This window comes from Podarcis vaucheri (assembly GCF_965113315.1).
Source record: "Podarcis vaucheri genome assembly, chromosome: 11".
In the NCBI taxonomy this organism is placed as follows: domain Eukaryota; kingdom Metazoa; phylum Chordata; class Lepidosauria; order Squamata; family Lacertidae; genus Podarcis; species Podarcis vaucheri.
In genome coordinates this window covers 18,637,408-18,652,474 of record NC_138749.1, presented here as the reverse complement: position 1 = coordinate 18,652,474, position 15,067 = coordinate 18,637,408, and the positions used below count along the sequence as shown (strand labels likewise).

The following is a 15,067-nucleotide window of genomic DNA, read 5'->3' as shown; positions in this document are numbered from 1 at the left end:
CTATAGTTCACCCCACCCGCAGTTATGTTGGTTCAAGGAAAAATAGATATAAAGATAAAATTTCCTGGGTGCCAAGATTCAAGTTTGGGACAAGTGTTCTTTGGTGAGAGAACCCCAGCAGAGGTTTAAAAAATGTTCAGTGAAGTAAAATGTGGGATATAGGCTTTTAGACCCTCAAAACATACTTTTCTGAGTTAGAAACGCCCCTCTTTCCCCAGCATAGGAAACAACCACACCTTTGGTAAGATAAAAATTGGTTTACTTACAAACTCTTCAAAGGTCAGGTTCATGTGCTTGTCCATGCAGCAGTCAGAAAAAGCTGCAGAGGCAGTAAAACTTAGTTTAGTTCCAAAGTGGTAAAAGTTTCTAAATTATTGGTAATAGAACTCAATAATGGTTTGTGAGAGCCATTCTGTCTGAGCTTGGAGCAACCACATGTTGAGCTCCTCAGGTAGACTGAAGAAGAACAAAGGCTTCATTACCTAGTCCCTCCCAAGGTGAGCCAAGCCTGGCAGGAGAGCTTACTCTATGGTCTTAACCCCTTCATGCATTAAGTAGACTTAAGCATGTTAGTTGTATATCCCACAAGTCATTTGTGGAGAAAGCTCATAATGAGTGTTCCATGTAGGATTCAAGTGGACTAGTGATCACAAATCACTAAAAATTAGTGCCACATGAATGGCACATTAAGGCCACTCCATTTGACTGGGCCATTTTAATGCAGGTCTTGTCAGTACCTATGTAGAACTGTGAAATGCTACAATGAAGGAGGGATGATCTCACACTTGGTCGACTGACACAATCAGGTCCAATTCAGACCCTAAAGAATTCAAAAATAATATTTGTGAGAATCAGATTTATGCAGCAGCTAATCATTCCCCAGTTCAGAACCAGCCTGCTTAAAGACACTGATCCCAAATAGGTTTTACCATGGAATTCGGGCAAGACAGCCGAAGCCAGAGACCCAAGCCAAGATAGGCTTGAAACAGTCAACTCAAATGCACCTCCTGCAGTTTTAACGCTGTCATGATATATGCATTTGCTCTGGTTTTCATTTGGCAAGTAGCAGTGTTTGTGTGTGAGTGTAATTAGGACTCTGGAACATAAAGTGCTGTCACGTTCAAGGAGCTACGTTTCAAATTCCTTAATATTCAGAGGAGGCCGACACTGGAAATGGACATGCCTGCTAAAGTGCGTTACGAACTTTCCAGGGAGCTCTGACAACTGGCAGCTTTGAAACCAACAGTTAAAAAGGAGTTTTCCCAAGTTCCAAAGTGTTGTTCGGGGTGTGGGTGTGCATGTGTTAGGACAGCATTTAAGCCCTTGGATTCTCCTATTATGAAATCACTGGCCTTCACCAGGCAATACCTTGTTCTGTCCTTCAAAAGATGGGGGTGGGATTGGGTCAATGCCAAACACATCTCGTTTGTCCTTTGCTGGGCCTGACAAGTAAAACCCTTCAGTTACATAAATGGCTCCTGATGAATTATTTCCAAGTTAAGTTCAAGCTGTTCCTTTGATCTCGTGCTGCCAGGCTAGGACTAAATGATAGTTGTTGCTGGGTCCACCCCACCAGCTTTCTTTCAGATAATTGATGGTGGCATGAAATGGACATTGTTATTTGCTCAGAGTGTGCACTGTCCACCTAGAGCACCTCTGGCGAATCAGTTCTGCAGGTTTCTTTCCATAAAGCTGCAAAACCCGGCTTGAGCAGAGGTGACAGTAGAACAAGAGAAATGGCTCTGGATGCCTGTGTGTCATTTAGGGATGGGGGGCAAAATTCAACTCCTTTGAAGCCAAGCCAATCTGCACATTGTAAAACAGGAGAAGCGAAACGCAACCATCCTTCAAAATCCACGCTTAGGCGAAATTCACATTTATCTGAAATTTGCGATGCAGTTTGCCAAGCAAACAACGTTTACCGACAATGCATAGATTAGGGGAAAGTGCACAAATATATATTATTCACAATAGCAGAGAGAAATGCATTGTGTTAGAGGAAACTGCTTGCTAACATGTGCACATTAGTCAAAACTGCATATAAAATGTGTTTATTAGAAATCAATACTAAAACGCTGATGGATTTTCATAAGGATTTTTGTGTTCTCTCTCTCTCTCTCTCTCTCTCTCTCTCTCTCTCTCTCTCTCTCTCTCTCTCTCTGTCCTTTCTAGCCTCCATCCAGAAAAGCAAGAAGGCATTATATCAAAGTTAAAAGGTAAAAATAATATAATTTGTTGTTGTTGTTGAACAGGATTGCCCCTATTTCCATCAGAGAAATGTTGCACAGAATTGACTCAGGGGGCTGCAGGTGGGAAATCTGAATAGCAACATTTCTTTCCATGGACTTCCTTAAGTTAACTTGTCTTGGGAATCCAAACCATAGATTTCATTTGCTTTTCCATGTTTCCAGACAGCTTAACACCGAACCCTAAAATGTACTTCAAAACTAAACCACATCAAGTTTTTTTCTCCAATGTATAGTAACACCTGCCCCAAATGCAAATGTACCCCCCTCTGCCAATATATCCCTTGGGCTCACTCTTAAATTTATTCATCTCATTAAACAGCATAAGTTACTGAATATTGCTATGGCTTCACCACTAATGCGTTGCTTCATGTCAAAGCCCATCCTCTGGTGCTCATTCACTCATGGGTTTTATTACCAGCTCTTTGTAAACTGTCAAGTCTCATTCCTCAGGAAATGGAGGAGTTGACTTACTTCTTTTTAATTCCCTGTTCATTACTCAATACCATGGAGTTTCCCCTCCTTCTGCACTCACTCTAACATAGTTGCTTTCCTAAAAGCTCGTGCTTAAGGCATTTTAAATAGTTGGCTATGACTATCAGATGGTACATGCTGGGTATCAAATATGAAGGATGCAGGAATGGATATTTTATCCCAGTTGCACTTGAAAATACTTGTGACAAGAGTGGCAATTGTATATTTTAAAGACGGGTTGTGTGCGTCTCATATTCACTTCAAGTTTTTATATGCTCCAGCTGTTCTTGCTAACCAGGGGAAATTCCTGTTTTGTGCCATCTGATATGACATTGTCCCTATTTTGCTTTTCAATGGATGTTGGGAATGGCTATTTACGGTGTTGACAGCATGCACCCAGATATGCACTAGAGGTCATATCTGGCTGGTGGGTTCAATGCATCTCTAGAGTATGTGAATGTCAACAGGGGACATATGGATACAAAATGCCTGCCCCCAGCTTTCTTGTCCTGTCCCCCAGCATAATCAGCTCTCAGGATAAGCACCCCTTCCCCCAGTGTGCTTGAAATGCAACTCAACAATAATGAGCACAACCAGATCTTTTGTGGGAGCAAACATCCTATTAAAATCTAGGGAAGAAAACATCTTCTTAAAATTTGGTGAAATTCTTGGAGAGGGGATTTGGGGTCTCTGTAACTGGGTGTTGGGTACTACGCACCCCCAAAACCACATCAATAGCCTACATAATAACCTAATAAACCCACATCATCCACAGAATCCCTGATTCTGTTTGATTGATAGTTCAAAATATTGCAAAAATATTCCATATTTCAAACATGAAACAAAGAGGGCACCAGCCCCTGAAGCAGTTCCAGTAATGGGCAAGCTGGGAGACCTTTGGCTCGTCGCAATGGTGTTATCGCTCACGTCTGTTAAATATCGGTCGTCTGCTTGGTACTTCGCTGATGCTTAATTGGGGTATGATTTCATGACTCTTCAATCTGCTCTGTTCCCTGACTAAGCCCTACAATAATGAAGGGATCAGTACAGATGGGTGACATCAGCAACCCAACACAGGAGCTATTCAAGCAAACGTGGATCTCTTACGCAACCCCCTAATTTTAGGCTCTGAGTTATTGTTGTACAATTGGACAATGTCTTACAAGTCATGAGTGGCTGTTCCTAGTTTGCTGATTTCAATTTCACTTTAGTTTCATCTGTATAAAGCTGCTGCTCCCATTTTTCAATGGGCTGCTCCCATTTTTCAATACAAAGTTAGGGGTGGTGGGGGTTTTTTGTGGTATGTTATCAAAATATGTCCTTGATACTTTTCTCCCACTCTTAGCTATTCTTATAACTGTAACATTAGTCGGTTTAAAATCATGGATGTGGAAGAGGAGGTTGATTTTCATGCAACGGTCTTATCTTCCTGCTTGCTCATCTCTTTCTTAGATATGAGGGGCACAGGACAAGACAAATGTTGACACGGAGTCCTCTCATCTCTTGCTACCTGTGAAAAGTAGCCTTCGTGCGCAAGAACTCTGCTCTTTCTCCATGTGCTATCAATGGCCTCACCTCTGAGATATGCTACATGCCATTTCCCCTACATCTCCCAGTTCACAGTACAGTACTTGCAAACAGAATATGCAGACCAGCCTATAATGGGTTTCTAGCTAAAACAAAGCAAATCAGTTAGAGCAGCCTCCAGCAGAAAAAGCGAAGGACAAATTGTACCTGTTCTCCCAGATCAGGGGTCTGCAACCCGCGGCTCCGGAGCCGCATGCGGCTCTTTTACATCTTTGCTGCGGCTCCGGGGCGGATACTAGCGAGGGGAGGAGGCGCATTGTGCGCCCCGACACTCCTCACTGTGGCGGGCGCTGTACTGGCTGTAACGTCGCATGGGGGCGGTGCGTGCGTTAGTCACGCACCATCCCGACGTCACCTTCCCACCCGCTGTCAGATCGTGGCTCCAGAGATATATTTGTTTTAAATGTCGCAATGGTTTTGCGGCTCCCAGTTGTTGTTTTTCTTCGGAAACGGGTCCAAGTGGCTCTTTTTGTCTTAAAGGTTGCAGACCCCTGTCCCAGATTGTTGTTTTTTTAGAGGACTGAGTTAAGAAGGAGATATGTGAGTTGAGTATTTAAAGTCTCCTGCTTGATTTCACCTTGCTTTTGGTGTGTTATTTTAGCTATTTTGAAGACTTTATTGTATCAGTTGTAGTTTTATCTATTTCTGTGTCAAATGTTTCGAATGAAGGATAGGACAGAAATGTGTTTAATAAATAGTCACAATATCCTTATTTCTTATCCACATTTGGTGCTGAGTAAAAATCAGGGAAATGGCTTAAAAAGCTGAGACTCATCTGTCTTCGGTGATTTTTTTATGTCTTGTTATAGCTTCGCTTGAAGTGCTGCATGCAAGAGACAAAAACAAATTATTGCATTTGCTTTCTCACAAATATTATGTGTGATCAGTATAGGCTTGAACCGCTGGTGCAGGATATTCTGAAACGGGACCCTCAAAAGCCAAAAATTATTTTCAGATGAGTTTAGGGTACTCTTGAGTTTAGTCTTTTCTCATCAGGGCAGGCTCCAAATTTGAGAGTCCTTGGCAAAGTGGGCACTTCCTTCATCAGTGGCCCCTATGGGCTTACCTGGGAGCAATGGCAAATGGAAGCAGGTAGTGAGCAGAGGTAGCAGAGGCAGCAATGTTTTCAGCAGCAGCGGCTGGCTGGGATTAGCTACCATTTGAATTTTCCATAAGGATCCAGAGGGATGCTGTGCCAGAGATACTGTGAGAAATTTAAAAAGGTAGCTAGCACCTGTCTTTTAAAAAGGATCTAAAAGAGGGTTCAGAACAGGAGTCAATGGTTGACCCTGCAGGGGATCAGACAGGTACCCAAATAAACAGGTGGTGATGCCAGTCCTGCTCCCCATCTTTCAGCTAAGCCATCCTCTCTCTTGATTTCCATCTAGTATCCTTTTCTTTCCCCACAGCATTGCAGCAATACTTGGATACTATCATCACTGTCGTTGTTCGTTCATTATTTTCATCTGAACAATGTGAGAATATGTAAGTCTTAACAGCTGCATGGAAATAACTAATGCTAACCTAAAAGGAAGAGGGGAAAGGATTAATTCTTAGAAGCATAGGAAGTTGCCTTATTCTGAGTCAGATCAATGATCCAGCTAGCTCAATAAGGACAAGTCGAGGTTTCAAGACTACAGATGCCAAGCATTGAACTTGGGACCGGATACACTGAGACACAGCCTTTCCTTATTCTTTCAGTTTTGCTGTAAAGGTAAAGGGACCCCTGACCATTAGGTCCAGTCATGACCGACTCTGGGGTTGCGGCGCTCATCTCGCTTTATTGGCCGAGGGAGCCGGCGTACAGCTTCCGGGTCATGTGGCCAGCATGATTAAGCTGCTTCTGGTGAACCAGAGCAGCACACGGAAACGCCGTTTACCTTTCCGCACTTTGAAATGCTTTCGAACTGCTAGGCTGGCAGGAGCAGGGAAGAAGAAGAAGAAGAGTTTGGATTTGATATCCCGCCTTTCACTCCCCTTCAGGAGTCTCAAAGCAGCTAACAATCTCCTTTCCCTTCCTCCCCCACAACAAACACTCTGTGAGGTGAGTGGGGCTGAGAGACTTCAAAGAAGTGTGACTGGCCCAAGGTCACCCAGCAGCTGCATGTGGAGGAGCGGAGACGCAAACCCGGTTACCCAGATTACGTGACTACCGCTCTTAACCACTACACCACACTGGCTCTCTCCACACTGGGACCAAGCAACGGGGGCTCACCCCATCATGGGGATTTGAACCGCTGACATTCTGATCGACAAGTCCTAGGCTCTGTGGTTTAACCCACAGTGCCACCCGCGTGTACATCTTCCTTAAATTAAGACCTCGTCTACTACACATGCAACAGAACCAGATGCTTAGAATACACATCGTACCATTTCCGACTGCAAATTATGGTGGGGGAATCACATTTTTAAAATATATGTAAATCCTCCTTGCAACCCCCCCCCAAGGTAGCACATTGTAGAGAAAAGTTCCATTCCAGCTTCCTCCCTGCTGTGCTTGATTTTCTTCCATAGGGAAGCTCTCAAAAATTTGACCTCCCCACCGGTAGTCCTCATTCTGCTGCATGCTGGGGCTGAACCCAAGTCCTTCTGCATTTTGCTACCTTATTTGTGGGCAGGTTAAAAAGGAGGATCATTTCCGTGATTTGGGGTTGTGTGCCACATGGGTGGAACTGGGAATAAGGGGGACTTACCATCAGTGCCAAAGAGATGCTTGCTGCTTTTGCCATCCTCTGGGAACAAAGTTACATCACACAGAATCATTCCCAGATAGCTTTCTTTTTTTTAAAAAAAGATATTTATTAGAGTTTCCAATTTTTTACAAACAAAAAGAAAAAACAAACATAAAAATATTAAAAACACATAAATTTCACAACTTACTTTCTCATAACTTATTTCCCCGACCTCCTCATACCTCCCCTTCTTTTATACCCAGTTTGAATTGTTTATACAGCAAATCCTTATCTCAAAGCACTACAGCTTAAAAAGAAAAGAAAAGAAAGAAAAAAGAAACACCTTATTTTCTCTCCAACATCTTAAATTGTTATAACTTTAAATTCTTGCTTACAAAAAGAAAGTCATTTTATCATAATTGCAGCTTGAAACCACTTAATTTCAGTCCAACATCATTCAACATTCCTTAATTTTACAATATTTTTGTAAATAGTCCTTAAATTTTTTCCAGTCTTCTTCTGCCGACTCTTCTCCCTGGTCACGGATTCTGCATTCCCAGATAGCTTTCAAGCCAAACACTCTTGGCTTAGAAGCAATGGCTCAGCACTAAGGGAAAATAGTAACTTAAAAGATTAAAAATAATACCATGAGGTAGATTCAGAAGGCTGCTTTCCATGAGCAGAAAGGGTGCCATTATATTTTGTTCTTTTTCAACTTATTCTTTATTATTATTATTTATGATTTTCAGTTTTATACATTTCAATAATTTCACAATCATTTTAACATTTCAAAACTCAACATCCTTCCCTCTCTTTCTGCGGTTCCTTAAATTTATTTTTTGTATTTTCTGCATATTCCAAATTGACTTAACTTACTCATTTATTCATCTACTTTAAATATATACTCTTATAAAACTGCAGGTTATTACAATAATCCTGCCAATGTTCTCATCTGTTTACAGTTTATTTGTAAATATTCAATAAACCATTTCCATTCTTTCATGAAAAGTTTGTTATCTTGCTTTCTCATTCTTCCGGTAAGTTCCGCCATTTCTGCATGTTCCATAAGTTTTTATATCCATTCTTCTTTTGCTGGGACTTCTTCTTTCCATTTTTGGGCAAGTAACATTCTTGCCGCTGTAGTCGCATACATGAATAAATTTCTATACATTTTGTGTAGTTCTGTCCCTATAATTCCCAAAAGGAAAGCTTCTGGTAAGGGTGCTATTAGATTCAACCCTCTACTTTGAAACGTACCCTTATTTTTTTACATTGGTGCATGATGGAACACACTTTCAGAATTACTTCATGACAAACTGTGCACTGAGTTAATTCTTAAATGCAATAGCGTTGACTGTTGAAAAAAATGGCACCTCTATCTCATCCTTCCCAATTTCTATGCAGGGCTTCACATTTCTGCTGAACAAGTGGGGGTGGGGAATAAAGATCTACACCAGGATACTGCCCCTGTGGATCCTGCTGTCTGAGGCAGTTGCCTCACTTTGCCTCATGGGTGTGCCGGCCCCGACTGCTGTAGTTTCATAACAACCCATCAATGTTGCTTTCCCCTAATTGTTTGGGTAAAAACGTATTTTTCCACAAAAGCGTGCAGGGTTTTAATGCAGTTGGAAGCCAAGTATCCAGCCAACCTTTACAAACAATTGCATATTGTTTCGTTCGAAGCATCCGTGAAACTGTTTACATGATGCGAAGCAAAGCCTTCCAACACTGCATTTCCAACTGTGAAAAACAGTAATAGGAAGTTCTACGATAAATAACACATGTACATGTGTCATGACAGCATAGCAGCAAGTGCTGACCTAGAAACAAGGATATTACCAAACAAGGGTGGGGTTGTGAGGCTTTTTGGGGGCACCTGTTTTCTCGCAGACTGTATGTGCAACTTTGAACAAATAAGTTTGATCGCCAAAGACCATGCACAGCTCTAAAACTGGCTTGCTTGCTCTCTAATTACACCGGGAGTGGGGGGCAAAGTTCTTATTATGATATTCTACCATGCACTTTATACCAGAGCAATGGAAAAGCATTGTCATATTTCAAGAAGAAGGACTGTCAATCTGTCAAGTAAAGGGACCCCTGACAGTTAAGTCCAGTTGTGAACGACTCTGGGGTTGCAGCGCTCATCTCGCTTTACAGGCTGAGGGAGCCAGCGTTTGTCCACTCCGGGTCATGTGGCCAGAATGACTAAGCCGCTTCTGGTGCAACGGAACACCGACACCAGAGCAGCGCACGGAAACGCTGTTTACCTTCCCACTATTAATCTACTTGCACTTTTGGGCGTGCTATCGAACTGCTAGGTTGGCAGGAGCTGGAACTGAACAACAGGAGTTCACCCTGTTGCAGGGATTTGAACCGTTGACCTTTTGATCGGCAAGCCCAAGGCTCAGTGGTTTAGACCAAAGCACCACCCACATCCCATCTCAAGGAAAGCAAGTGCTTAACACAGACACACACTTTTAAAAAAAATCTATTCTGTCAGTTTCATAGCACCTTACAGTTAGTTATATATCCAACATGGTGCACAATGGTGAGGGGTAACTGGAGTTGTAGTACAGCAACATTGGCCACTCCTGGCCTAGATAGGCAGGGCCGTGGCCCCAATGAGCTTAAATCAGGCTGGCCCAAGGCATTTTGCCTTCTGAGGAAGAGCAGCAATGATAGTGCCCACCCACCTTGTGTCAAGTTGCATAGGCTCCAAGGAAAGTCAAGTTGTTTAGGGACCTGGCACAGAAAATCCCACAGTACCCCTCCTTTCTGGCAGTAAAAATACTGTAGAAAAATTAAATAACTCACAATTTGCTGGTCTTTTGTGACAGCCAAAATTGGCTGCATGAGGTAGTTTTCTCAACTCTGTCTAATGGTAGGGCTGGCCTTGGTCATGGTAGACAATGGAAAACAGAAGGACGGAGAGATAAGGCTATGGAGAAGCAAATGTAGTTACATAGGCTTAAAACAGGGACCCATCACCCTTGATGACTGGTTGTGCTGGTTGAGACTGATGGGAACTGAACTCCAACATCTGATGGGCCGTAAGTTAGCTACCCTGATGTAATTCATATGCGCCACATGGTTACACTTTGCACCTTTTACTGGTATGGTATAGGATCAAACCACACACAGATGTAGCTTTGATACCATACTGACCAGGATGCTGGATTACAGATATCTATCTTACAAGGTGGCATTAATTATCTAGGAACTTTCTAATCATATGGGCCGTGTCTCAGTTTTACTTAAGATGACTTCTTCCTGTTACCATAGCTAAAAGTGGAGCGTTCACAGGGCAATTCAGGTGAGGAAGCCTTTATTACAGAATCTTCTCATAGCACACTAATCTCCAAACTGCTATCTGTCAATGTACCTTATATGATAATTCTGATTTCTAAGAGTTTTTCCCCCTTAGGGAAACAAACAGGTGTGTATTGAATTATTTCCTTCTGCAGCTAGGCTAATATTTTAAACAGAGACGGGATTTCTGTTCATTTCCGGTCTCCTCCTATTCATAACTGCATAAGCAGTGCCCACTTTTTGTCTGCTAATTTCATTATTATGCAGTCTTAATGATCTGTAAAGTAGGAGTGTGGTGGCGATTTAGTGTAAAAGCAGACAAACCATTTTATATCATCCCACTAGATGCTTCCCACTCTATATAACTTTACGACCCATCCAGTTTCCATCTATTATTATTTTCACTCAGTCCGATATGCTGTCCAAAGTGTGTTAACAACAGCTCATTTAATATTGCTGTTAGCTGTGTAATTTGATAACCTCTACCGGTAGATAAATTGAGGATTACCTTCATGGTGGCATGTTTCACCTCTTTTGCATGCACATGCCTTTACGTGGCTGCAACACAACCCTAGGGGACCTCCAACATCCACAAATGACACTGGATTTCTGATGATATGAAGTGTGTAAGTTTGTAGGCAAGTTGCAGATGTGTTAACCAATTTGTGGACAGAAAACAGGCAGACCTGCTGTTCCTCAGGCCATACATGCACCTGAAAGGGCCTTCAGATTATTATTTTTTTGGAGGGTCAAGTGCTTTGCTAAGGGTTTTAGAAGTCCAAGATGCACGTGTGGTTGGCACTAACTTCCCTGCTCCTTGGATTTAAGTTGATCTTATCAATAAGTAAAAGGGAAACTTGAACTTCTAGTGAACCCACCTTTCAGGTTGTTTTTAGCTGTCAGGAATCTTATTTTCAAGGTTTTAAGGAGAACTGCTTGCCAAAAACTAACAAGGAAACTGGGTTAAGCGATGCAGCCTTTTAGATCAAAGATCCATCCAGCTGGAAGACGGTCTGTAGGAAAACAGAGCAATCCTAATTCCAAAAGTGAAGAGAAAGAGCACTTGATGAACCACTAATCATCGTAAGTGAATTAAGTGTAAATGTTCTAAGAAACAGAAGGATAATTAGGGACCTTGAACTACGCTGTTTCACGTCAGACTCAGTTAATGTAGTCCTCAAGTCACCTCCATATGCTTTTGTGGGATTGGAACTATTTAAAATGGGGGGAACAACTTGTTCTAAACAAATGACACCCAAAAAAATCATGATTCCATCTTGTTCCATTTGGACAACAAACACAGAAAGATAATAGCTTACATGAAACATTGATCATGTATATTATGCTACTGTATAAAGTATTAGCCAACTAGAAAACTACCCTTTCTATCTTCTGCTTTGTGTATTTAACCATGTGCCCTGTTGAAGGAGCTGGGTATGTTTAGCCTGGAAAAGAGGAGACTGAGAGGAGATATGATAGCCATCTTTAAATATCTCAAGGGCTGTCATATGGAAGAGGGAACAAGCTTGTTTTCTGCTGCTCAGGAGAGTAGGACTAAAACCAATGGCTTCAATTAACCAGAATGGAGATTCCAACTAAACATCGGGAAGAACTTTCTGACAGTAAGAGCTGCTCGACAGTGGAACGGTTTCCTCCTTACTTGGAGGTTTTTAAGCAGAGGTTGGCTGACCATCTGCCACTGATGCTTTAGCTGAGATTCCTGAATTGCAGGGGGTTTAACTAGATGACCATTGGGGTCCCTTTCAACTCTACAATTCTATTATTCTAAGATACCCAAACTATGCTAGGGCACACTAATGCACCATGCAAAGAACTGGCATGTATGTGCCTTGGATTTTTTTTAAAAAACTAAATTTTAAAATATATATATATATTTTTAAAAAATTAAGCCAGCCTATTGGATGTATCCACCATTGTTTGCCCCCCAGAAGTGGTAATGCCTTATGCCTTATGCAGCTTTCATATATTGCTGGAAGCATCATCTTGAGGGAGAAAATATGGACACACTGGAAATTCTGATAGAGGTTACAGCACTCTCAACATAAATAGGGCAATTGCTATCACACCTCAAAACTTAGTGTTATCAGTGTGTACACACACACACACACACACACACACACACACACACAATCTGAGACAAAGCCATACACTAAATATAAGCAATGCAAAAAAGATGTTATTGCATCCTGGTACAGAGTAATAATTAATAGGTCTGATACAATATATGCTGCACATAGAAAATGAAAATATACATTTCTATTGGAGAAATATTTAGTTCTGATATAGTAGATAATAAACACAACTGTCAATGATACAATATTCTGTACAATTCTTGATGCGCATTTTATATGCATTAGAATAAATAAAAGCATATCTGTTATTGAAAACAAATATGGAGTGTAATCCTATACTATCTACTCAAAGGCAAGCCCCATTAATTGGATTTTATCTCAGATAAGTCTGTATAAGATTGCAACTTAAATTGTTCTAGCTGATACTATAACTATGACAAGTACCCTGTAGTCTTTAGGCGATATATCACACAACCTGAAAAGTCACATGAGGGTAAGAAAAAAAGTATAGCATCCATATTTTTTTTCAAGAGAGGGATTATCTAGTCTAGTATTTTTTTATATATAAAAAACACCACATAGGCTTTTAAAGAATTCATAGTTTAAAAATAAGCTTTTATTTATGAACTCAGCTCCCTTACAAAATGCAAATGTAATGCTAAACAAATCTATGTCACTTTACGGCAATTATAGTCTTTCACATTGGTGAAAATAGCCCTGTGCGAGAAAAGCAATTTTGCTTGCAGGAATCTGCTCTTGCATAAGGAAAAAGAAACCAAATCCTTTGCGAGCCTCTTCCAATTTAAATTCTTCAAATTTTACGTTTTTTCCACTCTGGCTTGTCATCTGTTTCATCTTCGTCTGATTCTACTTCTGCAAAAACTGCTTTTGGCTGCGTCCTAAAAAGATATTAAAGAAGAATGACGATTAAAAAGGAGCTCTGCAGAAGTTAACAACTTTGTGTTTACCCATGCAGGGCTTCAGAGGCCAAAACCAGTGCTTTGAATGGAGTCTGGAAATGAGCTGCAAACCAACAAAGATATTTCAGTACTGCTGTGTGGTATGATGGGGCAATCTGCCCCATTTCAATTTTGCATCTCATTCAAGTTATTTAATTGCACTGTCGTCTCTGGTATTTTTCCAGTCTTCCAGGGTTTTCATTTTTGTGGGACAGCTCTTTAAAGTTTGTTCACTATCTCAGCCAGGGATGGGAAACTGGAGTGGCACTGGTACCACAGACTCATCTTCTGGGGGTGGCCGTCCTCACAATTCCCCTTCTTATTCAGAGTCCTTCACCCCCTGGCAAAGGGGAATCTAACTCTAGGGTCATGATACCGATTGGAGTCTTCCTGGAAATCTGGTGGTCTCAGACAGCCAATTACATATACGACTGTACTGCTTGCTATACAGCTTCCAAGATATACCACACTTTCTCAGTCTAGTTCAGGGGTAGCCTGTGTGGTGTAGTGGTTAAGAGCGGTAGTCTCGTAATCTGGGGAACCAGGTTCGCGTCCCCGCTCCTCCACATGCAGCTGCTGGGTGACCTTGGGCTAGTCACACTTCTCTGAAGTCTCTCAGCCCCACTCACCTCACAGAGTGTTTGTTGTGAGGGAGGAAGGGAAAGGAGAATGTTAGCCGCTTTGAGACTCCTTAGAGTATAGAATCATAGAATCATAGAATCATAGAGTTGGAAGAGACCACAAGGGCCATCGAGTCCAACCCCCTGCCAAGCAGGAAACACCATCAGAGCACTCCTGACATATGGTTGTCAAGCCTCTGCTTAAAGACCTCCAAAGTAGGAGACTCCACCACACTCCTTGGCAGCAAATTCCACTGTCGAACAGCTCTTACTGTCAGGAAGTTCTTCCTAATGTTTAGGTGGAATCTTCTTTCTTGTAGTTTGGATCCATTGCTCCGTGTCCGCTTCTCCGGAGCAGCAGAAAACAACCTTTCTCCCTCCTCTATGTGACATCCTTTTATATATTTGAGCATGGCTATCATATCACCCCTTAACCTCCTCTTCTCCAGGCTAAACATGCCCAGCTCCCTTAACCGTTCCTCATAAGGCATCGTTTCCAGGCCTTTGACCATTTTGGTTGCCCTCCTCTGGACACGTTCCAGTTTGTCAGTGTCCTTCTTGAATTGTGGTGCCCAGAACTGGACACAGTACTCCAGGTGTGGTCTGACCAGAGCAGAATACAGTGGCACTATTACTTCCCTTGATCTAGATGCTATACTCCTATTGATGCAGCCCAGAATTGCATTGGCTTTTTTAGCTGCCGCGTCACACTGTTGGCTCATGTCAAGTTTGTGGTCAACCAAGACTCCTAGATCCTTTTCACATGTACTGCTCTCAAGCCAGGTGTCACCCGTCTTGTATTTGTGCCTCTCATTTTTTTTGCCCAAGTGCAATACTTTACATTTCTCCCTGTTAAAATTCATCTTGAATTTTAAGTGATAAAGGGGGATATCAAATCCAAACTCTTCTTCTTCTAGCTAACCTGATGCTCTCCAGATGAAGCTGGACTACAGTTCCTTTCTTCCCTGCTGGTTATGATGTCAGGGACTGATGGAAGTTGAAACTCCAACATCTTCTGGAGAGCCTTGGATTCCCCATCCCTGGTCTAGTCTCTGCCCAGGGCAAGTTGCACTACTGGTTGAATGAGAAGTTTCTACTCCTCGCCTG

General features: G+C 41.9%; 1 protein-coding gene across 1 annotated transcript in view; it reads right to left on the bottom strand.

The window, feature by feature from the left end:
* Positions 1-12,975: 12,975 nt before the first annotated feature.
* The window catches only part of WDR70 (WD repeat domain 70), a 116,060-nt gene continuing 113,968 nt past the window's right edge, over positions 12,976-15,067 (bottom strand). Inside the window, exon 18 of the mRNA XM_082241986.1 lies at positions 12,976-13,280. Coding sequence (XP_082098112.1) covers positions 13,193-13,280 — 88 coding nt within the window. The 3' untranslated portion in view covers positions 12,976-13,192. The remainder of the gene's footprint in view (positions 13,281-15,067) is intronic.